The sequence below is a fragment of the Anguilla rostrata genome, chromosome 15 (assembly GCF_018555375.3).
Source record: "Anguilla rostrata isolate EN2019 chromosome 15, ASM1855537v3, whole genome shotgun sequence".
In the NCBI taxonomy this organism is placed as follows: Eukaryota; Metazoa; Chordata; class Actinopteri; order Anguilliformes; family Anguillidae; genus Anguilla; species Anguilla rostrata.
In genome coordinates this window covers 24,539,976-24,567,600 of record NC_057947.1, presented here as the reverse complement: position 1 = coordinate 24,567,600, position 27,625 = coordinate 24,539,976, and the positions used below count along the sequence as shown (strand labels likewise).

Genomic DNA, 27,625 nt, shown 5'->3' with positions numbered 1-27,625 from the left:
GCAAGGTGATGTCAGACCCATCTTTTTTAGGCATTTAGCAAACGATCCATATACAGCTTGAGTCTGTATTTAATTTATTTTACTGGAAGTTGGAATGAAAACTAGAACTTAGTGTCCCCAGAACTAGTACTGAAAAAACAAACACAAAGGATATCTTATAGTATCTTATAGTAATAGTAAGTAGTAAACAACAAACTTCATTAAAACAGCAAAAAAAGTGTTTTATTGATGTGCTTATTGTTTGCATTATAGCCACTAGGTGGTAGCATTGAGCAGAGAATGGGCTGAATGGTACCCAAATGTACTGTACAGTAGCGTGACCTGGAGTCTAGGTCGATTCTATTTCAGTCAGGGCAGTTCAGGAAATACATGTACAAGTCAGTGAATTAATTGCAAAATCCTCATATATTAATATGGAAATTTATGGATTCATGAATTATTTATGAATTCTTTCCTGAGTTGATGAGTTCAAATGGAATTGACCCTAGCCATGGCCTGAATTTAATAAAACTCAGCTAGGCTGAAGCACTGAATCCCAGAAAGGGTGAACATTTACAGCCACATGCATTAAGGCAATAATCATATGAATGAAATACCATATTTAAAAAATATATCAATTGTGAACTAGCATTACATTACATTACATTACAGGCATTTGGCAGATGCTCTTATCCAGAGCGACGTACAACAAAGTGTATAACCATAACCAGGAACAAGTATGACGAAAACCCTAGACAGAAGTAGTACCGGTCAAAGTGCAGGGAACAACCGCATAGTTCAACTTGAACCCTGAAGGTTAAACTGATTAACACTAACACAAGGAGAACAGCAACAACGCAGTCTATGGAAAAAATACAAGCAGTAGTTAAGACAGTTAATGCACCTAAGTCACCTACGAAACAGCTGCCTAGTTACAACCCTAAGCTTACAGTCATTTACAGGGGGGTAGGGAGGGATGGGGAGAGGTGCAGCCTGAAGAGGTGAGTCTTCAGTCGTCGCTTGAATAGCTTTTAAATAACGAGACCAAACTTAAACAGGGAAGTATTAAACCAGCGGCGTTTGCAGCAAACAAACTGGTGAAGCCATTTTTGTCAGGCGGTTTCACCATGGGTTTGTGCAGGAAACCACATTATGAAATATCCAAGTACAGTGGACAGTCTCAACAAAAGGACGTCTGTAACCACTTCCCATAAATAAAGGCAGTAGTGCCCTGAATATTGCAATAGCCGTTCTCTGGGACTATTGCCAATGCCGTTATTACATCACCTTTTTCAACTGCAAGAACAATTTCACTGTTCGGTTAATTTATTTTATTCAGTCATTAATGTTACACTTGCTGTTATGGTCGAGAAAAGGAAAGGCGTATGCATAGTTAAGCAAAAGGAGTAAATTAATACTTCACCATCAAATGCAATGTTGTTTTCTTAGTTACCACTAAATATACATTAAACAGTTGAACCAAGCTAGCCCTCTGAGGCATGTGTCAGAAAGAGACTGACTCCGCCCTGTAGAAAACCATGGGCATTACCCTGTCCTTTGTGACTGCATGTGACACACATCCCTGTGCTCGCTTTTCAGTGGTTCCTTATATGGAGCTGCCCTTCCAGTAAAGGCTTTCAAACATTCATTTTATCTCAGAGGAGTGTCTTGGGTTTATTTGCTCTCTGAGTCTGTTCCAATTCACGGTTTCCAGAAGAGCACCATTTGAGCAATACCTAAGGCTTTTCTTTCAGAACAAAGTATCACTAAGAGATCTTATTTGAATGGCCAAATTCTTTTATGCATGAAAAAGCAGGAAAAGCGCTCAGGTGGACTCAAACAAAACTGCGAAACGGTGAATCAAAAGGCCGGCACATTCAAAAGAACCTTTAGCACATGGTAAAACTGTACAATATTAAAGCCATCATAGATTGCCAATATTAAAATTCAAATGAAAAAAAGTTGGTGCCCATGAACACCTTGGTGTCCATGAAAAACAAACATGTAAAAATATAATACTGGAGATGGCGAAATACAGCCAGACCTGTTATGCCTTCAGTGTGTGTCACTAGCTCATTGGCTACAAATTCTAAGAGCAAGGGTGAACATTGGCCGCTGAAGATCTCCCCCGTTGAACACAGAGGCGGTTGAGCAAGCAGAAGCAGGGTGAGGTGAGGTCAGAAGTTCTCCTTGTTGAAGATGAAATCTGCGTCGGACTTGGAGTAGGTGTTGCACTGTTTCTCCAGAGCTTTCGCCAGTGCAGTAGGGCCACACAGGAATACTCCGACTTTGGACCTGAGACACATCAATGAACAGACAGACAGACAGACATACAATCGCACAGACGCACACAGTCGAAGAACAAATGAATTCTCAAGATCTCCAGAGTACCCTCTATGTGCACATTGCTTAAAGTTGAAGCATGGTTTTAAAGGAAGTGGCTTCAACAGAATAAATGCATCTCTTATCACCAAAGTCGAGTGCTGTTGAATTTACTCAAAGAAATGAACCACCTCATGTTCAAGGGAATTGTGGCACAGTGTACATGGGTTAAAATCTTTAAATGGTTGCATCAATGCATGAATTATCCAAAGTTTCATTTGACATCTTCCCCAAATCGGCAGGCAGAATAATACATTGAGCAAATGGCTGTTTGTGGAAGTGACTATAAAATCCGCCCTTCTATAAATGTCAGTGTAGGCTTGTGCTTCTGACAATTCTGGGAAGACAGCGAGTTTGGCACATTAGCACATGACGGTATTTTGAAAACCCTTCCTCCTTATTTTTTTCAGATTCATTCTCGATATCGCTGTGCTACCTTCACCTACCCAGGATGCTTTGCTCCGATGGCGTTGAACTCGTTGTCCCAGTTGGGCTTCCCGTACAGGGTCTTCTGCTTCAGCCCTGTGATTGGGTCATTCTCTGCCTCATGGTGAACTCTGAAGTGAGCCGCCTTCACAAGTCACAAAAACCAGCCAATGCAGTGAGTGGATGGGAAAGTTTTAACACTGATATTCAGACAGGATGGTTTAACACCCTGGATGCTTTGGTAAAGTTCAATATTCCTACAGTTACTTGGCTCATTCCTGTCTGAAGTTTTAGTTTGAGGGTCTGGGTAAATTCTGACTATATTGCAGTTTGTTCTAAACACAAAAGATTTTAGATCCAGTGGTCAAAAAAAATGAGCAACCAGCTGTTAATGGGAAAACGAGCACTAAGATTCATTTGTTATCAGGGAATGGATTTTTGCTAATTAATTATGTTGTACTGATTTTCAGACAATAAATGTCCCAACCAGAAGGAGAGGGACGGTCATAGGCACGCACTTCGAGAGGTTTTTGCATTTAGAAAAGAGATGATGTTCAGAAATCAAACCAAGTGGTCCTGGCTAATCACGAGAATCAGGAAATATGACCTTCCTTGTTATTTGAAGGAAAGGCTGCACTGTGGCAAGGCCTCATCCAGGGCCTACCCAGGTTAGGCCCCGTTTTCCACTGACTCACCTCAGTTTCCTTCCACCTGGTCAGGTAAATGTTATAACTTAAGAAGTCTGTCATGCCCTTCTCCAACATCTGGCCCTCCAAGCTCTGCAGCAGGTCAGCAAACCACTCAAAGGCCTCCGTCTCCGGGCACAGCCAGTAGAAGTAAATCTGGAACATCAGAATTCAAAGCTCAGCCCTCATGGTACGCCACGGCTGTGTCCCATGTAGTGGACGTACTAGGGTTACAGCCCATTTCTATGAAATACAGAGTTTGATGAAATTGTGAAACAGGCAAATGTCAATATTTCACAAGCTTTGTATCATATGGTTTGTAACCACCCCCCCCGCCCACCCCCCCCCGCCACCACTCATACACACCTTCTTGGTGAAGACGTTGCTATTCTCCTGTACTTGCTTGTACCACACCGATTTAAGGATGGAGGCGAAGGGTGTTACTCCGATGCCAGCACCCACCAGCATGACCACCTCGTACCGGAACACATCCTCACTGGCAGTTCCAAAAGGACCATCTACACCCATCCTGCATTGCCAGAGACAGATACAAATATATTTAAATGTGTTTTGTTACAATCGACTACAATAAAAATCGTGGACATGAATATTGTTTTGCCGTTGACACAGGTAAAAACCCATATCACATGAAATACATAGCTACATGCATATACTGCATATTTAAAATACACATATTTCAAATTGGCCTTCCCTAGATAGCACTGTTGTTTCTACAGATCTTGTTGCTACTCCTGATCAGTATCTTCGAGCAAAGAAATCCTTTCTGACCTTTCAAAAATAGTTATTAATCGGGGTTCTTTTCACATAATACAGGCAAGTGAATGAATCTTGACAGACATGCTCAACCATAGGTTTGCAAATCAGGCTTGTGACAACATTTTTACTTGGTTCTTTCCAATCTAAGAAAATTCAAATGTGAAAGGCCTTTAAAGAAACTTTAAATAAACTCAAAGATTTGGAGTTTCCAGCACACAGGCAGGCACTACTGTGACTGCTCAAAGCCGCAATGAGAACTTTCCTTTTCTGCTCACTAATTGCAATAAATGTAGATCCGCTTACACTGTGCTCTTCCTCTTCTGATAGTTATTGCTTAATGTAGTAGCAATAAATGCAACTACCACAGCTAGTACCACATCCTCTTCATTGGAAAGTGTACTGCCCTCCCTTGCATCATGGAACAAAGACAGAACTCTACTCCGCTTTTCATCAAATGTGCCACCCATACGTACGTCCAGTAAAATCAAACATACTAAAGTTTGTTCTTTTAAAAAGCTCTTTGAATGTTGCTGACTGTGACCATTTAAAGTATTTAAAATTGTCAGTGAAAACCAGAAACACTTTAGCAAATGAAGTATGTGCAAAGAAGGGACTACAATTTTTAATCACATTTAATCACATTAATCACATTTGCAGTGCATAGTAGCCATATAGCATCCCTAATCTAGTAGGGCAATTACAGGAGTGTGTGTCATAGTAATTAACTGGAGGTAAAATCTGTAGGGCAAAGGGATTCATGAGACAAAGGCCATCCTTGAAAGGGACACAAGGGCTCCCTATATAGGACAAAGCATTTTGGATGGAAATAAGGGATATCTTGGAAAATATGGGACTGCAGAACCCTATCAAGCAATGTCCCTGGATTCAGATATTTAGAGAGTTCTTAGAGAGTGCTGTGGGCATTCATGCTGTGTGAGGAGGTACTGTATGACATACTTTGGCAGTTTCCAGGCCTCCTGGGTGCCGGGCTTGTCCCCGCCGCAGGCCTCGTACAGCCCCTGCGTCCAGTCGCCCACGATGCGGATGTGCACACTGAAGTGGTCCTCCTCTGGGGCAGAGGTGAGGGTGAAGGGGTGCCACTCCAGCTGGGAGATGGAGGAGCACTGCAGGAATACGTACTGGCCCACCTCCATCTGGAACCCCTTCATCTTCATCTGCAGCTCTAATGTCTTGGAGGGGTGCATCACCACCTGGGGCAAGGTGAAGCAGCACACCGCGAGCGGTGACCATCGGCACCCGGGGAAATCCACCACAAATTCCCCTCCTCCCACCCCCCCCACCCCACCCCGTGATCTGGAGAAGTCTCCATTTCCTCAGCCTCAATGCACACGTACTCTTAACTGCTGTGCACCAGTGTGGCGTAATGTTCGCCTGCAACGCTGAGGTTACAGGTTCATATGCTGGGTGGCACAGTGCTGCTGCAGCCATGGGCACAGAAATTGCTTCAATAAAATAAAAACAAAATTATATTTCAATGGATATTTAATAAAAACTAAATAAAATGATTGCATTGGTGATGTAATGCAAAAGCCACATGGACCAGTTTTATGAGAAAATGCATGCCTGGAACAGTGTTTGGCTACCAGGAATACCAAGCACTTCTAAGTATTCCATGTAAGGGAAGCTTGCACTCAATTTCAGTTGAGACATATTTAGTGGTATTTGTGAGGTAAGATTGTCTGTTATTATCAGAAAGCAGTCTGTAGAAGGTAAGTATGCAGTAACTAACTTTACTGGTCCCAAAAGATGTGTAAAGTGACTGACCTTGGTTATCACAACCTTCTGTTGAGATCGGTAGAATCGCACGAGTCTCTCACACACGTACAGGAACATCGGCCCCACAACCCACTTCCACGTCTATGAAAGAAATGACATACAAAACCATACAATGACAAGAGCAAAAAAAAAAACCCAGAAACAAAATAGGAACTACAATCCCTAACAATGCTTGTACACAAAATAGTGAGCGGGTAAATAAGTAACTGTGCTCACTTACCACTGGTGGACTCCCGGCGAAATTTGGCACGGGGCAGAAGGTGCCGTTCTTTCCCCAGGTCTCGTATAGCTTCTCGCACACCTTCGGATCGTGCACTTTCAGGTCTTCCTCCGTCTGTCCGCGCACAATGCGTCTGTCCAAACACAGAACAGGAGTCATCCTCCCTGCCCTCGGTGTGGGAGGGCCTGATGACTTTTGTTCCACTAACCTGGTCACCTTATTATTTCTGAATAGTGTTATCAATATACATATCTCATGAGAAAATGGAAGTGAATGAATTCTGGTGATCTAAAAACAATCAGGCCAATCAGAACATACACTAAATATGAAATAATCTTTAAAAATCCCCCCAAAATTTTTATGTAGCAATGGGAAAGTTATTTTGTTGCAATTATTTTTATGATATAAATTATTGCGTCTAATAAAGTCCATTAAATTTCATTTGTTTTGTGCACAAATGTATGCTTTCATTAGACAAGTGGCACACAAGTGGGATTCAACATTATAAATATGCATAAAGTCAAATGGAAACATAGATATTGCCTATTTTTACCTGTACAGCTTCCATTCCCAGTTATGAAAGCCTGCGCCACTTCCCTTTCACTCTTCTATGGGAGAAGCCCAGGCAAAAATAGGAACCGAATGTTTAGCTTCCTCCCAATGGAGGAATTTACGGCGCTAGTAAACAAGTTCTTAAATTTAAACTTGCGAATGTAAGCGTTCATCTGTGCACAGCATGGGGCTCTTACCCTACGCCGTGGAGGACCAGACCGATGAAGAAGATGACAAAGAGGTGGTGGGTGTACCAGAAGACCTCGAAGTAGGACCTGCGGATGACCTCCATAGAGGAGGTGATCATCAGGATCAGAGCCAGAGTGATCACCACCCCAGTTAGCCCAGCGATGGTCGTGAACATCACGTACGTGGGGTTCTGCATGCAGAAGGGAAAAGATCAGATCCCACATTGTGGTTTATTCAGATGATTTTGAAGTAAAAATGGTATTTTCAAACAGCTTTCAAGGGATGAATTAAAAGGAGTTGTTTTGAACAATGAGACCTATGTACAAACATTAAAAGTTATGTACTTTTTGTGAACTAACACAACAAATGTAAGCCTACATAAACACCGCCACAGTTCTGGTTATCAACTTACTTTACAACACAAGATAATAATAATAATAATAATAATAATAATAATAATAATAATAATAATAATGTATTCATCACGTGATATCAGTATGGAAATTATATGGTAACATTCCAGGCTTAAGTTACATCAGCTACATTTTTAAGAAGATGTTATTCAAGGTCTAAAAAGTTCCCATAGAATTACAGGAAGTCAAAACACCAGTATAATTTCTCTCTCACAGAACAATGCCATTGCGAAGTTGTGGCTCACTTTTTCACTGAAATAAGTCATATGAAACATTTCATAGAAGGAAATTGGGTGAACATCCAATGCATATAAACACTGTTCACAGGAAGGAAAGACTCCAGTCCAATTTATAACACCCCTTCATGATTAATACATTTTCCATTAAAAATGTCAGAACCTATCGCTTGGGCTGCCAGCACTCACTGAGGGTGTGTCATTACCTCTCCATCAAAACCTAAGGACAACCATTTTAGTTGTTGTTTGGTGTCAGTGTAAAAGCAGTTACAGTGCATGTCATTTTTTATATGTTTGTCACATGTGCAGACTCACAGTATCACTGGTTGTGATCGGGTTCAGGAAGGCCTTGCCGTCTTCGTTGCCAATCCGGGAGAGCACATATTCCAGGGAGGAATTGCTGTCCAGCTGAGCACCCATGAACCTCTCAAAGTTGAACAGGTGGGCCAGGATGTGGATGGCTGATGGGAAGGAGACAGACAGAGGTAATGAAAACGCATGGTTTGTCCCGCCGATGCAGTGTCCTCAGTATGGCGCACACCAACACACAGGTACCCCCGATGGCACACGCAGTCTGCTGCTGCCAAGTCCCTGTGCAACTCACCTGCCAAGCAGTCCGATCACTGCGCATGGGAACACACGGCTAGCAATGCAATGCACTTTCACCGTTCAGTCAAACCATGGAGGCCCTGAATCTTAAAGCTAAACTGGCGCACAGACTGCGCTTGTATGACTGGACGTTAAATGCTCTGTTATTTTAAATGACACAAGGCTATTCAACAGCAAGAACAATTCCAGTGCACGGCAAAGAAATATCTTCCTCTGGAGAGGGTGAGCCAGTTCTCCCAGAGATGACGCTCTCCCTGCGGCTCCATAGATGTCTTACCTGTGTGAAAGGCTATCATGTACGCCACCAGCTTATGGAAGGTGAGGTTCCTGTCTAGCTGTCGGGCTGCAGTGCGACTACAGCGCTATACCATGAAAAAGAGAAATGGCAATAAAAATTTAAATATATCATGATTATATATTATGTTAATGAATGTACACATATAAGACATTTTCTACTGTGTGGGTTTGATTAACATCATGCATGTGCTATCAGTTAATTAGAGGCACTTAACTGCAGGGGTTTACTTTGAGGAAAGAGGAAATAATTTCCTCACTGGCAATTAATCAAACACAGTGCTTCCCCCGGTTACCTATCATAGCTGAACAATGGGTACTCTCTCACATCCACATCTGGATCTTATACAAACCCTTATACTCGCGCACGCATGCACACACACACACACACACACACACATTCACACTCGCATGCACACGTGCGTGCGCACTCATGCACACGCACACACGTACAGTATATACTGTACATGTATACACTTTAGCACACAAGAATACACACTCACGCACAGTCACACAGATGCACGCATTGCATATACACCACCGCGCACACACACACACACACACACACACACACACACTCGCTCACCTGGACGGACCCTCGCAGGAAGGACAGCAGGTTGCGGCAGACGGGCAGCAGGACCAGCATGCAGTTGAAGTTGAGGCAGGCGGCCGGGGCTCTGGCCCATGACAGGGCGTGCTGAACCGAGACCAGACCACACACCCGTTAAAGTATCACTTCCTGCTATCGCTAATTACAGCAAACAAGCCTGTGCTGCCTGCCTCTACACACCCCAGTTACACACACACCTGCTTCCTCTTTCCCATGTGACATGGAAATAAAAAATTCAGGTACTTTACACATAAAGAGTGAACGCTACATACGGACAATTATTAAATGTTCTATATTGCATATAAATTATTACATATAAACTACTGTATAGATATTACAGTAATAACGCTGAAAGTATAATACAGTCTCTTCTACATGCCTCTCATGAAGGAATTTTTTTAAACGTTGCTTTCTTAAAAGGACGCAAGATGCCTGGTGAGAAGGAACAAGAGTAGAACTCCTGCAGAGATGCTTGGGTGTTCTAATGTCTTTTAGTCTATAGGCATGATTACATATTTTTTTCAGAAACTCCGTAAAAATAAATAAAAAATTATTAAATAGGCAAAATATTTCTTTTAGACAGGGAAACAGAGCATCAGCAATGTGGTGCATGATTTTCTCAATCAATCCTTTCCAACTGTATGTGCCGTTTTTACAGCTGCTTTACTCGCACCATAGACCCTGTTACAAATCATATTTGTAAATGATTAACCTAAGAATAAAAGAAGAGAGAGAGATGAAGCTGAAAACATGAATTTTGGATGTACTAAATTTTCCAAGCCCAGGACCCTCTTCACCCACATACCAAAAAACTCAACCCCTCTCAGAAGCCAACCAGCCAGCCCAACGCGCACTCACCCCCAGGATAACCCTGGTGTAGTAGAACCTCTCGGTGAGGAAGGCCATGTAGAAGTGGACGAAGAGGAAGGCATTGATCCCCAGCCAGACGAGCTGAAAGAGACCCAGTGTCAGTCAATCAGGAACATCGCAGACGCGCAGCAATGGGGGTGCAGCGAGCCGGCGGAGATAACTCACAATCACGAAGGTGGAGAGCCCCTCGTTGGCTGCCCAGTTTCCCATAGCGAGAGGAGCGGAGAGACGGCGAGAGACAGCGGGAGACAAGAGAGCAAGAGAGAGTGAGAACCGAGGGAGCCGCTGAAGACGTGTTTTACCATGAGCCGCTGTAGGAGGAAGTAAGACTGGGGCTGGTCTGAGGTCAGATGTTGATGTTGTTTGAGGAGGAAGAGGGAGAAAGGGAGGTGCTCTTGTTCACTTTAGGTGCTTGCCATCTCTTTGCAGATAGAGTACACACAGTGACATCTATAGTACAATTGTGTAGACAACTGGCAGCTCGCTATGCTCTTTATCCCAGGTGGATTTACAAAGAGGTAGGCAATCTCTACGGAATACTGAAATTTGTCATTGGCTTATTTATGCTTTTGAGTGCCAAGTGAATAACTTGTCAGAAAAGTATCTAACAGAAATGATTTAAAGGTATGTTCATTGTTTCCGTTTTCTTTTTATTCATGGACAACATCAAAGCATTAAAATATTTTTGTCTTATCAGGTTTTATCACATTGAGCTTTGTGTACACACAGTAAATGACACGATTCAGATCCTAGTCTGAATATTTGACCATTGTGAAGGGGTCATGGTAATGGTAAATGGTAAATGGACTGCATTTATATAGCGCTTTTATCCAAAGCGCTTTACAATTGATGCCTCTCATTCGCCAGAGCAGTTAGAGGTTAGGGGTTAGGTGTCTTGCTCAAGGACACTTCGACATGCCCAGGGCGGGGTTTGAACCGGCAACCCTCCGACTGCCAGACAATCGGTCTTACCTCCTGAGCTATATCGCCAGTCAGGTTTTTCAAATTTGAGATTTATTTTCACTTCCCTTTAAAGGATCTACAAAAAATCCATTTGGTTAATCACATTTTTTTTCAACAGTTCCTTCTATTTATTTCAGTTTTGTTTCAGCTTTCAGAGATTTTTTCCTTTTCAAAGTTATGGTTCAATTGTCGGGAGAAATCAAAATGATTTTTCACTGGTAGCAACATATGTTGTTGCACAATCCCAGATCTTTGCAAATAAGTAGTTCAGAACAAATGTCTAATTCCACAATCAGGGTTCATTCTGCTTACAACTCAGCAGCTTCATATAAATACCATTTTGTTCCATGAAATTTAATTTAATGTCTTGGCTCTGCTCTATCGAAAACCTTTTCCCTCAATTTATTTCTGGGAAAATTCCTTCAAAGCACAGCTGTAAAACTACAGATGAATGAGAAGCTTATTACCACATGTAAACAACATCTACTTGTAGACACTCCCCTAGATCAACAAGATTAACAGGAATTCCTTTGCCAGATATGGATATATCAAAGGATAATCACAGTCTTATCAAAGGATAATCACATTTGTGTACGGTAAGGAATCAAACTGATTTCCACCTGGTTATGCAAACACACCTACACACAGAAGGTGGCTGGTTAGGTAAATATTACGATATATTTTGTAACATGCATCCACCTTGCATCCAGTAGCCACACCATTTTACATGATAGCAAAAATGTGTCTATTCAGCTTGATGTATGATTAATTCAAGCAGCTGTTCTACAAATCATAATACACATTTCTCTTCCTGGCACTCTCAGCCTTATCAGAGCCAGACTGGACCAGTTGCAAATATTTATTTTGGCCACTAGAGGTCACTTAAGCAGAAAATAATGACAAGGAAATGCATTTAATTTGATGACAAAAAGTAACCTCTACATGTGCTTCAGAGATTCGAAAGCCCAGTTCCCTAACTACACTAGCCTCGTTATGCCAAACTGCTGCACTTCAATAGTGCTTTTCAATTAGGAAGCTACATTCAGTATGGAACTCTGAGCACAATATTACAGTCTTCGTGAATTGGGCCCAAGCTTTTTAAATGTTTAATTCAGGAGAAGTCTGAGCAGTGGTAGCAGAGATTGTCATGGTTGCACATTTCTCTTTGGATACTACACACAGAAGAGTAATACGGAAACCACTTTGAAATGTAATTTCAATGAGTCATACACACACTTCAAATGTGAATATATTTGTTAATCATGTAAATTAGTACACATATACAACAACATTATTTCATTTTAATTTAATAAGAGAGATGCACTAAACATTTGCATAAAATAGTGATACATTAAAAAAAATCTCATTTTCTGAAACAGAGTTTTATTATTATCAAACAAGGTTCAAACAGCAAGGACCCTTCGAACAGCACTCAGTATTTTCAGTACTGTACATTACAGCTGCACTAGAGAAAGAAACAATGAGCAGTTGGCCAACTGCAAAACAGACACATAAATCCAACAGCTGCCATTTTGTGCAATGTCATCTGTATATCTGTTTCCCCGTGTGGAACAGCATATCAGCATTTCATGGAGTCAGGGGATGTTAAAGATGAATTTAAATGTGCTGAAAATAACAAAGGAATGACAAACATAAAGGCCAAATCCAAACCAACCATAAGGATGTAAAAACAGAACAGGATTCACTCAGTCCGCCTTCGTCAAACAAAGCAATTTTGCCCGTAATACATGCTACATCATAAGTGAAAACCAAACAGCCGTCAATCTACCATACCAGCTGGCTTAAAACAGTATTTTGCCAGAAAATAAAAATATTAAACCCCACACTTGTGTTCAAAATATTCATCAATGCAAGTCCCCTTTTCAGACGAGCACATGCAATCTGTATCGTGGCCAATCAATTCTGCAAACATAAATACTTTTAATAAACATTTTGCCACAAAAGTGATGAATTTTTATAGAACTGATGTGCTTTCTAAACGATGGCTGGATATTGCACTGTGGAAACGAGTATAATTTAACATCATGTACAAGACACACTAAATCTTGAGGTCATCAATATAAACATTTGAGCTTCAGTTGTAAGGGTGTTTAATCATTAAAAATGAGGTGTGAGATACTGACATTCAGTAATAAATGACAATAGACATTTGTCAAAACAAAAATCACAGTCTTGTAACAATAACCAGCACAAACATGTTGTCAACATTGAAGGTTCTGAAAAGAAAATTCCAACCCTACTCCCCTGAACGAGCGTCACGTTGCACAATTGTAAATTTCCATGGTCTCCACAGACGCTTATTGGCTTCATCACCCATGTGAGACCTTTGCAGCGCAAGCGTTGGACCGTTCATGGATTACCGGGCTGCTCACAGGAGCCCTGCGACAGGTAGAGCCTTCTGCAGGGGTGGCAGAATCTGTAGAGGACCAGCATGAAGACGAGGCCGGCGGCGTACCCCACCAGCAGGTGCAGGCCCAGGAGCACAGCGATGGGGGGCTGGTGGAAGTCCTTCTGGTAGGCCAGCCACAGCATGACCAGGATGACGTTTTCGGCGAAACGCAGCGCGTAGTACATCACCGGGTGGCGCCAGTTCTCCCGCCGGCCGATGAGGTCGGCGTGGGCGAGGTCCAGGTCGGTGGCGGGCCAGCAGAAGACGCTGATGGTGCCGTACAGCAGGGTCAGGAGGCAGAGCGCCACGCCGGTGCCCGCGCGCTCCAGCGTCTTCTCCACGCCCTCCGGGAACGGCGCCCCGCTCCGCCAGAACTGCACCCAGGGGTGGAGCGAGGAGGCCAGCAGGTCCGCCAGCACCACCGGCAGGACCCAGAGCTGGAGGGTGGAGCCCACCAGAACCAGGACCGCCACCCGGGAGGAGATCTCCAGACTCCGCCACAGGAATATGCAGAGGAAGGCCGCGGGCCCAATCTTCACCTCGTAGTCGTCGTACTTGATCTTAATGGCCAGGAGGTTACAGCGCAGGGCGCCATACACCATGGACAGCATGGACACGATCATCATCGTCCCTGTGGAGGAAGAAACAGCCTGCATGAGGAGAGGACAGACACAGAAAACGCTCATGACCCGTTGTGCCGCTATACACTAGCACTGTAGTGGCCAGTGACTGGATTAAGTGTGGAACCACCCACCATACACTATCCCTGGGTTCATTTTCATACACATTTCCAAAAACATACAATTAATGAAATATACATTTATACAATTGAGTATGTGTACAGACACAATAAATAATTATCCGAACAATGTCACATTTTCTCCTGTTAATATTATACCTAAAAAATTTTACGCATTGAAATATTTCCCCCTAAAATTAATTAGTTAATTCGTGTCATTTATAGAACTATTCACCACCACCTATTTTGGGGGGTGAGAACTGCCTGAAGGCACAGGATGTTTCCCTGGCCTTCATATCCTCCTTTCCTCTCTCCACACAGTACTGCCATCTAGAGGCCATTATGAATTTTGGCATGCTAGTTATACAAGGTTAACCTAGTCCATAAAAATGAGCTGAACTTGTTTCTATTAAAGATTTAGCCTCTCTTGTAATACATGTTATTTTATCTCTTTAATGGGATAATCTGGATATATTTACCAAATAAAACAAAAGTCGGTCTGTGACTCAGAACTGAAGCTGCTTCCAATTGTTTTTAACAGTATGCATGGCGTGTGTGTGGTTTGCATCTCACTCAGGATGTGAACTTTAATGCGCACAGTGTGTGGCTCGCATGCCCCTTTAGGACTGAATATCTCGTCCTCCCCGGAAGGTTGCTGTAGCAGTCCAGAATGAGAATAACTCCTGCCCATCCCTCTATGCACAGTAATTACCACACGTGAGCAACTATTTAATGTCCACCTGTTCCATTCTGAGCCAATCCCATGTCCCCCACCTTGGTCTGGGAATCAAAGCCCCCCCTGCCCCCCCCTTTCTGGCCCATCCCCGCTCCACCTACCTCTCCTGATTGGCACAGCCCTGTGCAGCAGGCTTATGTAGGCCTGCAGGGTCAGCTGAGGGGCGGAGCCCATGAAGGCCTGGACCACCGAGGCACGGGCGAAGGCAGCGCGATGGGTCATGATCTTCCCCTCCGCCCGGCCCAACTGCTCCTCCACCTCCTCGGGCGGCGCCCCGCCCCTTGGCATCCGCTTCTTTCGGATGATGCTGACGTAGGGCTCCTCCACCTTCCCCATGCTCCCATAGATGTAGAAGGCCTCCAGGCACCTGCAGTGACGACCAGCTCCAATTAACCTGTGCACTCACCATGCAGTAAGAAGGGCAGACAGGAGCAACTGTTCTTTCTTTTACACAAGCAACCATCAAGCGTTTTGCCTAGAAAGCCTTCATCTGAGCCTTTGCCAGCCTCTGGTAGCACAATAATTGGTGTAAATAAGTCAAATCGCTCTTTTTATCCTATAGAACCTGCTGTCCAGTTTGCAAACTCTGTATTTAAGAGTTCAGCAATCATTTTCAAAATATTAATTTTGGTTTCAACACTTTGCTACATGCTCGGTTAACAGGAAATGCGGCAAACTGATCTGCAAAAAATATTTGGGGATTTCAGCCTGTGAAAAAATTTCCCTTGTAAATAACCTTATGTTTCTGCTACACTGGTCACTCAAGTGAAACTGCTTTCATGTAATGGCTCAACCAATGGAGAACCGAGGACTACACCGTTGGGGATCTTTGTTTTATTTGTTGGTGCTGATAACAGCACAGATGCATGTGTTACTTAACACCCGTTTCACACGAATGGTCTTAAACAGCATAGCTGACGTGAAAACAGAGAACATTTGGACCACGTAAAAAAATAAACAGAACAGTCTCACATCAAAGACGTATCACTTCTTTCCTTTGATGTCAAGGCAAGCTTTGGTAGATTCCCAGCCTGACGTGGAAGTCATTTTATTCATTTACACACTATTTTGAGCAGTTAACACTCTTTTAAAGGCAATTTGACTGGTTGAATGACCAGAACGGCTTTGTTCAGAGAGGCTGGTAATATCAGATCCACCTGCATTTAAGGCATTAGGTTGATATTGTGCATTTGAGCGCGGAAACAGGAGATCAGTGGCTACTCTGACAAAGATTTTTTTTTGAGACCCTAACCACCCAATAATCCAGTGAACAGATTATTGTAAGAACCACTCTGCTTGATATTTATTTCCACCCATCTATTCACATTCAAGCAGGTAGATCCAACAGGAAGGGTTATTTCAGTCTGAGTAGATCAGAGGATTGTTGTCAATGTTCTAAGCCTCTCGGTATATAGATGAAATACACCAGTTTTATTATTTAATATGGGAGAAGCCAACCATGAAACAGGTGGACCTCTCCTAATAAGTGAAATATGGGAATATCACCACTTGGTCTGAACATATTTGCACTTTTTCTCAGCCAAAAGCTTTAGACAGCTTAGCCAACAGCTTCGAATGTGCTAACCAGCTCTCACATGCCATTGATGATCCAATGTTATAATTTGTCTAAAAGCTGAGCTTTTTTTGAGGCACAACCATAGAAAACAACACTGACAGAATCAAATTAGCTGAAAAATCTTTCCATTTTGCATTTGCAGCAAGAAACTTGAGGTAGATACCTGCTTGTCTTGTGGCTGAAGCTGGGTAAAGAGTGTGGATTTCATACAAACAGTGGATGCCTGCAGCGTGGAAAACAGATGGCCCAACTGAAGGAGGGCCATGATTATTTAGGGTGGGCAAGCAACTCCCAGTGTGACTGCGCTGTGCCCCAGGCCTGGCTTACCCCAGTCAGGGAAATTTACAGCAGCCTTTTTAACGAGCCTCCTCATTCCTACTGTGTGCATGGCAACGCTAGGCTCTCAAATCAGGCGGTATTTTCCCCTAGTGTCAACAGCACAAGGGACGGGACTGGAGGGATGGGGGGCTGTTATTTATAGCCTGAGTCAATTCTCATTCAGGAGTAAGAGCATACAGTGCATTGCGTACCAAGAATAATGCACTTATATAACAGTGCTTGCAGTAACAACGGTCTCGGTGAGGCGAGAGGCAAATAAAGAGAAAGAGTGGAATTCATAGCAGCCATATTATGCTTTAATGTGACCACATTTTTCCTACAGAAAAAGCAGTTTAGGTCGTTTTTTTGTATTGTCACAATACCATGCCAAGATATCCGATTTGCCTCCAACTCAAGGTAAATCTGTGTTTCTTCCATTGTGATAAATGTCAATATTTGATGATAATGGATATTTGATGATGATGACCACGTTATTGATATTGGCTACTTTTACTACACCAAATGGTATCATTGTTCATCTATTTATGCCAATGAAACAATGACTGCATTCAGTGTAACTTCACAAACATGCACATCCTCCAAAATATTAATCCTTCAGCCTACGATCAGCTAGATAAACCAGGGAATGTGGAATCCAGGAATGAGGTTTCATGATGTCCATAATGAGTGGAGGTACAATTAGTTGTCAATTGTTTAAACCAATCAGTAGATTGGTACATCACTTCTGTGAAATCTAGCACTTCAGCTTGAAGGACTGCCTGAGAGCCGGATACAAGGCTTCAGGGTAACTCAGCATTTTAAACAAAAGTAAGTGTATGCACAAGAGGAGTGTGCATCACATGCAGTCAGCACACTACCTATGGAGTTATGGGACAGAGAGAAGTCCCAGAAAATTGTATACCTCCTACCCTTGGTGATGCTAAGGATAATTGCAATGTGCTGCAGGGATGCTAGCATTCCTTTTCCGGAACATGGGACACAACGTGCAGTGGCAAGGCGGGAGATTGGCCAGAGGAAGGAGGGTAGAGGCGTGGCTTTGGGGTTGGGACCAAAGGTGAAATACCAGACAACAAAACAATCTGGCTAAAATATGGGACAGCTCTGCCAATACAGGACAGTTAGCAGCCCTGGTGTGGTACATCATGGCTCTGAGTCCGGTAATCTACAGCAGGATGAGCCCCTCTCATCCACATAGTTTAGTTTTTTCTTTGTCTGTAAAGCATTTGAATGGGGAAAACTTTAGAATAGCAAACATTAGCTTACTGCAATAGCACCTGTCATCCCTGTGGTAAACAAGAATGACAATGGTACAAAATGGCAATGACAAGATACAAGATTATCCATGATTACACTACTTATACCAAAGCAATAAGGCACACCATGGCAATGAAGTGAACAACCAGCGATTGAATATTTTGAGATTCTCTTATCAACAGTATATAAGGACCCCATGACTGAGAAATGTTGCAAAAGTTTAACGAGTGAATGTTGGTAAAGTTCAGGGGGAAAATAAGTCCACTCACAGCTAAATTACAAGTATACTCATTTCTACTATGCCACTCAACAGGATGCATTATCAAACTGCATATTTCAGAAAAAAGCTGCCATCTAGGCACACGATGATATACTGTATATCAATTGCAACAAAAATGCAAAAACCGGGAAGACCTGTTCTAGTATGTTAAACTCAACATCCTGCATTTACCCAACTATCTTACCCAAAGCCGCTCAGAAGTGAGTGCATATAACATGCCTCAAAGATATTTGTGCAAATTGAAGCAAGGTTCCAACTCTTAACATATACTACTCTGGGCTCCCCAGAGACAACACCACTCTGTCAGTATGTTGCCACAATACATTTACGTAGTCCGTACACATCTCTTTCATAAACTACGGTCTAAAAAAGACAAGCTAAATTAATGTTTTCAAAACAAAAAATAAACATGGATTTTGTCAACAACAACCCTCATCATAGTCAGAAATACAGCACATATAGGACGAGAAAACAAAACCTTTGATCTTGCTGACGGTTGTCAACAGCCAGTGTGCATTTAACAAGTCCACTCGAAATGCCATCTCAGAATGAGATTTAATTTACCATCCACATGTGAGGAAATTATTTTGCCTCGTTAAGTTCCAAATTATATATTTATTACCTGTCAGTTTGTGGCTGAATGAGGACAAGGAATTGAAACGGAGGGAAATAACTTGCTAAATGTGCATGAATGTGAAATGAAGAAAATAAATGTTAACCTTTTCACTTGTTCAAATTTTACTGTCTTCCAACCTTTTCCACTTACAAACATTTATTATAGTAATTTTCTTCCGCTACTTATTTTAGACTACAGCCATAAAAATAACCCCACATATTATTTATCCGTATAGGAGGCAGAAGCCCAGTTTTAAGTCAGGAGAACACAACTTGCTAATTGTGAATACGACTACAACCAGGCACAAGCTCTTGATGCATGCTAATGAAGTTCATTAGCATTAGAACTTGCAAGGCCGCATGCAAATTAAATAGTTTTGCATCGGAACCAGTTTGAATTGCAGCTACACCTAATAAAATGGGAAATGTTTTCATGAATTTGCAAATTCAGCTGCTTACACCAGTTGTTTCCCGGCCCACCTATTTATCTTGGCTGAACCACCACACCAATTTTTTAATTCTGGCCCACCTCAATGCAGGCCCAACTGCATGAATACTTCTGGTTAGGTTGCAGCTGAAATTTTCCACAATTATACAACTGACAGTTGTTTCTTACTCGCTACACAATTAATGCTAGGGGTTTATAACAATACATATTATTAAACAACCTCTGGAAGCGTAACATCGGTGGACAAGCTGATTTGGAGTTCTGGGTTGCCTTAGCCATTGTAAAGCCGACAGGTTGTGGTGATTTGTAAATATATAGAAATGTCCTTCGTCGCACAAACACTGTCTGGGCAAATCAAAGGCATACTGTAAACCTGAAATACTATAGGCTAATATTTAAAAATCCCGAAAGTGAACTTTCGCTTTAAACAAATTAAGTTTAGCGGGACTGGGAACTTTCAGGAAGTCCACATACCGAGACGCCTCGACCCTTCTGAAGTATGTGGTACGCAGCAAAAAATTCATTATAAATCATGCTCTCTTATTTCGACCTAAACCATAAATTATCGACTGGGAGATTCTCGCTTGAATGCAACTGGAACGAATTGCAATTCACTACATGAAAACGACGCGTACTAGCAAACGTACATGGCGACATCAAAGAGAGGTATGAGCTTTTTAATCTCCTTGAGGAAACCGACGCTCATTAAAGTTACTTTTCCTCAAGCACAGCTCACCTTACAATAGGTCCGAGCTGCAGAATGTGAAGCAGTAGCACGAAGGGTCTGTCTTTTTGAAGGTCCCTATGTATAAAGGTCAGTGTCAGCTGCACCAGTACAGACGGCAGGAGAGTGAAGAGGAGCGTGAACCCCCGGTAGATCCGATCACCCGAGGAGCCGTAGGTGAAGCTTAGGTACAGAGCTGCAGTGGTCTCGGCGGTGAATAGAAAGACCGACAAAAAAACTGAAATGGGTAGTTTCATTCTCACACACCTTTAGAAAAAATCTTCTTCCTCACGCCAAAACGGACTCCCATCTCACAACAAGCGAGGGACAGCCCCCAGAAGATGCAATACACCCTGCCCAAATTGTGTGCGCTTCTTTGCGTAGCCAGCTACGGGTTTCTTTTAGACCACTTGCAGTGTAGCAAATAAGCCCTAGGTGGCGCAGAGAGGAGGAACCAGTGTTTTTGTATCAACACTGATACCTGCAGTACGTGGTTTATTTTTTGTTAATTATTTTTAATAGTGACTTATTACAGGCCCATAGTACGCTGGCAAATTTAACTGTAAAGCAGGTTGTCAGAAACATCCGTAAATATCTCTAACATCCTTGAGTACACACAAAACTGCCTGTGTCAATAAGAAAACATACACTAAAACGGAATAACGTTTTTAAATATCCCAGAAAGTCAACAGTAGGTATATATCACTTCAGCCTATTTCTTCACACACACATATTAGATACAACACAGGCTACATTAACGGCTTCAAATGTGACTTTTTATGATGAAAGTCAGTTTTTTCTTAAATATACTGTATTTAAAAAAATCACTAGCAATCCTTCATTAATTAGGGAATGACTCATTCAAGCTCCTTGGGGGGGAAACATATAACTAACTTATAGAAAACATTTATTTTGAAATACACCAGTATGGATGTATGTAGGATTTATTAAATATTCTAAACCAACATTTAATTACACAATGACAGAAACATTGTTAGATAGATAGATACATTATTTTAATTCATTTGACACCTACCCTGCACAGACAAACACAAAAAGCAAAAAACAAAACAAAAATCATTGCAATGTGTCTGAACACCATCATTATTACAAACATAAAAATCGACACAAATCCATCCATAAAACTATAAATTGACAACAATAACGACATTACAATAACAGTACAGTCAAATATTATTTAGTTTAGAAAACCCTTAAAAATGTGGAAGTATAAAGCATTATTACACTACAAGTCTAAAAGTGGGCTTATTGTAAAGTGAAGCACAGTACGTTTACATATATATGGAATTATAATGCTTTTTTGTGTATAAGTGCCTTTTTTGTGTATAAGTGCCTGGTTTTAGAACAAAGCACAGCTTAAATATAAATATGCAACTTTTCTCCTTGAGCAGAATGAGGACTTGTCTTTTATTGGTTCATTGACTACCTTCACCAATCAGAGAGGACTGCACACTGCACACTAAGAAAGAAGACACACTTCCAGTCTTTAAATGAACCCAATCATCTACAGTGTTGAGAAGTACACAGCAAAGAACCACAAGGCACTCACTGCTAATATAAATGTTGAGATCACACCAAGATACTACAGCAGTTCACTGAGCAATCAGAACCAATCACAAAACAGCTTGATTACAAGCTGAAATTATGAATGCCTCACTGATTCACCAATTAAACAGTGCATATTTGCACTGAATCCAGGCCCTGTTTTATGTAGAAGGAAATGCTCACTCCCACTTTTTTTCAGAAAACATATAATTAATCCAGAATTTGATTAGCACAGCCCCGGTTGCATTGAAACTGGTATCACAAACAAACTTTACGGTCCAGATGCTTTTGGCAGTGAGACTGGATCTGAACTGTGAACAGGTGATGGGCAACGAGACTCCTCCGCAGTGTCTTGAACATTGGAGCAGTGCCTATTATGTTGTGAATAAGAGTGTTCATCAATCTGGACAAGCCTAAGCAGGCCCAGAAAATAAACAAGCATACCCGTGAGACTTTACCCTGTTAAAGAGAAGTGGCGTAGAGCCAGCGAAGCTGAAAACGAGCAGCAGATATATTTTTAAAGCATTTCAAGCAATTTTATGTCTGTTAAACCAACTCATTGCGTTAATAATAAGTGATGTAATTTAAGGTGTGGCCTCGCAAGGTCATGTGACATTGTATACAGAGACTCACTGAGCAGCAGAAAATGCATGTACTAAAAAGAACAGACGTCACAGGAAAGGGAGACACTTTTTCACAGTGCACATCACCAGAAGACACTAACATTTTATTTGCTGCCAAGTTTTCCATATGTTAGTCCTTTGACTATGACCACAGTCACATTAAAATCTAAACACCCCAATAACCTTTTCCACCCAAGATAACTCAAGCAACAATAGTCACAGTGAACAGTGAATTGAAACAAAATGATATCGGCTTCGAAATAACACTCACTGCCAATATAATGTAGGGGTGCACAACTCCAGTCCTGGAGTGCTGGCATGTTTGCTGGTATTTGTTCCTGCTAATTATTCTGGTTTCATTTTCTAAACAGCTGTATCTCCAATGCTGGTTCACTCCTGCATCTTACCACAGCAACATGTTTAACCAAGGACACATGTTCAGTCTGCAGCTGTAACTCACTCAATATCAGATCAAAGGGAAGATTGGACCAATTAAATACTCAATAGAGGAGGTTGGCATGAAATCCTGAAATGGATGAGGCTGCTCCCCTGTCGTGCACCCCTGATCTAACACCAGCTTGGGCCCTGTCTGGTGGTCACAGTTTTAATGTCTGCCATGAGAATGTCTACACAAAGACACTAAAGAGAGGAAACTCAGACTTGTCAGGCTGGAGGAGATCGACCAGGAAGCACACGGTCCCCGAGAGACCTTCAAACAGGCTGTAGATGCTGGTCACGGAGCAGGAACCCACCTTGAACTCATCGCTGAACAGGAACTCAGCGAACCTGCAAATGCGAGACACTCTGTGACTCTCTCGTGTGGGCTGTGGTATGAGGGGGGGATCTGTGTGGCGGAGTCGTCGGGTGGGGAGGAGGTTGGATGCATTTTGGGCGCTGCTGTTAGGGGACAGGGGTAGGCGTAACGGCAATATGAGGAGATGTGGAGGAGCGTGGGTGTTCGGTGGTATAGGTGTGTGTTCAGGATGATGCTGTTTGGGGTAGGGAGTGTGAATGAAACCGGACTAATGGGTGGGGTTGAGTGTGGAGTCTGAGTGAAAGTGGTGTCGCTGGTGGGTGCGGGTGTAGGTGGTAAGGAGTAGGAGTGAGCAGCAGAAAATGCAATGCTGAAATATGAAGATGGAACTGTGCATTACCTCTGTGCACGATACATGTACTTGGAGTTTCCAGTCAGGCGGTACAGGAGCAGGAAGACATAAGCACTTCCTGCCACCCCGTGGCAGATTCCCGGGCCCTTCTTCAGAAGACCCTTCTGCCACACCAGCTCCCCACTGCATATGCAGGTGTCCAGGTACTGTGGCTTCTTGTTGATCAGGTAGGCTTTGGCAAACAGGTAGGCCACACCTGACAATGACAAAGGGCATGTGAACTCGATTTGTTTTCATTTTTTCAGATCAAATGCATCAGTGTCCACCACTTATAATTTCACAATTCCAATCCAAGATGGCACAATCAGGCAGTTAAAACCACAATGTTGCACAGCAAAATATAATCAAATAGAGGACACACATATACTAATGAATAAGCAGAAAAAATTGCTGTGTGTGCATGCACAAAGATGCATGTAAGATTAAAAACGAATGGTCATTATTATTATTATGCCTTGTGTGTCTGTTAAGTCTAATGTGCTTAACTATTGATATTTTTCTGGTGATCCAACTAGTCAACAAGATATTTTGTTCTTTCTGGTTCTTTTACATGCAATTCAAGAGTATTCTGTTCACACAGTGCGCTGACCCTGTTGCAGGTCACTGATAAGAGACAGTGTGCAATAGTGCTGGAGTGAGCCAGCTGTTTACCAGGAGCACCATGGCACCAGTGCACCAGCTCGTTCTCCCTCTCGATCATGGCCCCCAGCTCAGCAGGCCAGTTGCAGTTCTGCTCCTGGTTCATCAGGAAGTCCACACTCTGCCACACGAGCTCCCTCTCTCCCGAGGACAGCAGCTCCTGGTAGGACAGCAGCATCTGCAGAATGGAGGAGAGGCCATGGGCTGCACCTATACGGGGAACACACACACACACTCAAGCAAGTGTACGGACATGCGCCCAAGTCTCCGTACGCAAACACATACACATGCGTGCACACACACACGCGTCCACACGAACACACACACACACACACACACACACACACAATACCAAGTGCACCATGTGAGCAAACACAACACACACACACACATACATACACACAGACGCACAGAAACTTGCAGGAGCACTGATTTGCAACACAGCTCGCAATCCTTATGTATCAGGCAGTGTTCACAAAACATTTATTGCAATACTACGGAAAAGCAATGTTATGGTAATACTATGTTGCAGTCTTAAAGTTTTCATTATACTTCATACATTTAGCTGGCTATGACCTTTGCTTTTTATAAAGATTTTGTGAACAAGGGCCAAGAATATGATATGCCATGAAACTGAAAAAGGCTAACGACATTAGCTTCTTTGCCTTCTTTTTCATAACAATACATTAAGGATCAGATAAGCTAAGAGTACACTACGATATTCTCTCCAGTAATGTTTTACCCATGCCAATTTTCATGTAGCGTTATTTATCAAAAAGGCATTTGGAAAATATCCACATGCAGTGCGAAGACTGAGCACATCTGATCCATAACATCATCAAATGCACATGCTTTACGTCACCAGAGCAACAGACCGCTCCCCTCCTCAAAAACGGAAAACGAAACAGTGCAGTGCTGCTAGTTCCGGAAAAAAGCCAGTGAAGAACACCAGGAGAACATGCAAACACTTGTGCCGTGAAAATGTCATCAATACATGAATTGCGCTTCACCTCCTATTATTATTAATTACATGTATTTTTTTAACTTATTATTATCAGTTGTAGTAATAGTAGTAGTAATCCATTTTGATAGGACCAATCGTTGCAATTAACTAATCCAATATGTGAAATATGGTCGCATTCTCAGTGGTCAATCACTCAAAACTTAAATAAACTCAAATGAAATTCTGTTTCAACCACATCCAGTTGCCTACAGCCCATTTCTTAAAGAGCGATCACAAAGAAGTAAACACAAACAAACAAACAAAAATTTACAACAAAAATAATAATGATTGGAGTTGAAGTTTAGGAAAATACATGCTTACTTAATATTTAAAAACGAGACATTTGCAACGCTATATTTAAACATTGGTTTTCAGTAGGCCTATTGGGAACACAACAGCCTATGGACGAACTGTCTGTGGTACTGAAATGCAATGGCAAGCCACATAGGATCGGATTTATAATCACATGCAATTTCATTTGAAATGATGTTTAAATAATAAGAAGTAAAATAAATCATAAATTGAATTGTTGCATGTTCGTTCGACACCACCTCGGCCCGCAATCAGTGCAGTCTCTCTTCACTGTTAATGCTGCCGCTTACATGCAAACATATCACTTTGCTTACAAGGACCTTTGTGCTGGTGAGAATGTTAAATCTTCCCCTGAAAGACTTCTCCGTCCGGTGCTATTAAGGGAGAGTAAGGTTAGATTTTTAAAAAGGGAATAAGGGAATAACAACTCAATGTGACTGTGATGTCATTAGAGGCAATCACTGACATTGGAAGCAATCAGTGGTCTTCTGTTTTTCTCAATGACGTGTGCATTTCAAGTTATTCAGCTCTTTGGTTAAGTCCGGAACAACATTTTAATTAAGGAAGTCATGTAATGTTCAGCCGTTCTCTTTAAAATGTAAAATAAAATAATGTTTATTTCTCACCCAAATATTCCGTGCCGTAGTACGAGTACATAAGGGGAAAGGCTTTCCTTTTCTTTCTGGCGTACTGCTTACCAGACTCAATAATAGCCCGGCAAATTGCCCTTATCTGATCCGGACTCAGAATCTGTAAGGAATACCAGAGAAGGATGATTCAAAAGATGCACATATCCACGAAGTAAAATACTCTGCCATCACAATTAAAAGCAATATACATCTCGCGATTCTGATGTTGACTCTGTAAACTTCTGCGAGTGCGTACAATATGCATTGCACTATGAACTTTTTAAAGCTTAATCATGAAATATGTGCTTTTCGACCCCCTTTAAATAACCAGCACAGTCTGATGATGCACTAAAAACCTATCCATTGCCTTACCTCAATTTCAAGTTTCTGTTTCAGTACCAAGGCTGCGCACAGATAACCGGATCTACCCACGAACAGCTCATCAGAGCCGCACTCAAGGAAGTTGATCGGAGCACACACTTCCCACAGGTTCCGAAATTTAGTGAGGGGCTTCACAAAGTCTGACAAGCCTAAAGCTTTGTAGACCATTGCAGCCACGGCGTAGATTCCAGCTCCACCGAGAAGGAACGCGGCTCGCATGTTCTTGTCTTGCTCCCCGTCAACGTACCTCACGGATACGTCTATTACCTGCTTCGCTGTTTTAAGGTAGACGTCCCTTTGCTGAGAAAACAAAGGGCATTCTGAGACGTAGTATAACATATATGCAACGCCGGCCGGGCCGTCGTACAGCCCCCCGTCGCAGTCATTTAAATCAGTTGGAACCTTCTTTAGAATTTTCTCAATGGTCGCTATCACCTTGCGCACTATCGCATCGTTGTCTTGCCCGGTACACAAGGCACCTTTGTAGTCAGCGAAGCGGTTGGCAAAACAACGCTTGTTTTCCATCACAGACGAAACAGTGGTTTGCAGTAGACAAATACGCAAATCCTATTACAAACCCACTGTCTTATTTTCGACTTGTGCCTTGATCCGAATTAATACAAGCAACGTCCCAAAACGAAAAAAAAAAAACAGTTCTTACATATTTTCCTTCGAAGAGACAAACCACCCATGAAAATACATGGGTAGCTTGTTACAATGATGTTTCCATGGAACCCGGAAATGGTATATTCTGGATACCAGTGATTTATGGGACTTGTATTTTCCACACTCCAAATGCTAAATTCATACTTTGAAATTGTCTGCAATATTTTATAAAAATTCATTCATTCTTACCTTTTCAATGGCAAATTGTGCATATTCACCTGAATGAACTTCAGTAAAAAGCGGTCTGTAGCAATTGATATGCATAAATGTAATAAAAATGTGTAGAACTGTGTGTGATAATTTGGAATTCCCAATATCAAATAAGGAATTATATAGTTAAAAAGCTTTAATTACAATCAAATTTGTTCACCAACATCTAATAGTAAAACTTTTCACATTAACTATACCGTATCGTAAAACTAATCATAAAAAACTACTGCAACAGCCTACATTCTTCCCCCCATACTGCTTCACTGCTTCAAAACTATTAAGTACTAACTACCCTCCACTATATGA

The 27,625-nt window shown here is 42.0% G+C and overlaps 3 protein-coding genes across 5 annotated transcripts; all 3 read right to left on the bottom strand.

The window, feature by feature from the left end:
- Positions 1–200: 200 nt before the first annotated feature.
- On the bottom strand, positions 201–10,381 carry LOC135241420 (cytochrome b-245 heavy chain). Its single transcript, XM_064311791.1, has 13 exons — positions 10,206–10,381; positions 10,029–10,121; positions 9,147–9,257; positions 8,544–8,628; positions 7,973–8,118; positions 7,017–7,198; positions 6,268–6,400; positions 6,036–6,128; positions 5,208–5,461; positions 3,840–4,002; positions 3,483–3,629; positions 2,808–2,932; positions 201–2,274 (listed from the first exon to the last, which is right to left on the bottom strand). The coding sequence occupies exons 1-13, from the start codon at positions 10,248–10,250 to the stop codon at positions 2,157–2,159; spliced, it is 1,695 nt and encodes a 564-aa protein (XP_064167861.1). The 5' UTR covers positions 10,251–10,381; the 3' UTR covers positions 201–2,156.
- Positions 10,382–12,284: 1,903 nt separating this feature from the next.
- Positions 12,285–20,405, bottom strand: LOC135241421 (endoplasmic reticulum membrane adapter protein XK-like). Of its 2 annotated transcripts, none has more exons than XM_064311792.1 (3): positions 20,137–20,405; positions 14,990–15,255; positions 12,285–14,044 (listed from the first exon to the last, which is right to left on the bottom strand). In XM_064311792.1, exons 1-3 carry the CDS (start codon positions 20,379–20,381, stop codon positions 13,374–13,376), a joined length of 1,182 nt encoding a protein of 393 aa, XP_064167862.1. In that variant the 5' UTR covers positions 20,382–20,405; the 3' UTR covers positions 12,285–13,373. The 2 variants fall into 2 exon arrangements, with proteins under 2 accessions (XP_064167862.1, XP_064167863.1); XM_064311793.1 differs by lacking the exon at positions 20,137–20,405 and adding an exon at positions 19,875–20,006.
- A 645-nt stretch (positions 20,406–21,050) lies between these two features.
- On the bottom strand, positions 21,051–27,188 carry LOC135240945 (lanC-like protein 3). 2 transcript variants are annotated; one of them, XM_064311019.1, is made up of 6 exons: positions 26,879–27,188; positions 26,435–26,743; positions 26,060–26,183; positions 24,131–24,328; positions 23,468–23,675; positions 21,051–23,099 (listed from the first exon to the last, which is right to left on the bottom strand). In XM_064311019.1, exons 1-6 carry the CDS (start codon positions 26,966–26,968, stop codon positions 22,940–22,942), a joined length of 1,089 nt encoding a protein of 362 aa, XP_064167089.1. In that variant the 5' UTR covers positions 26,969–27,188; the 3' UTR covers positions 21,051–22,939. The 2 variants fall into 2 exon arrangements, with proteins under 2 accessions (XP_064167089.1, XP_064167088.1); XM_064311018.1 differs by having other exon boundaries at positions 26,435–27,188.
- Positions 27,189–27,625: the final 437 nt, after the last annotated feature.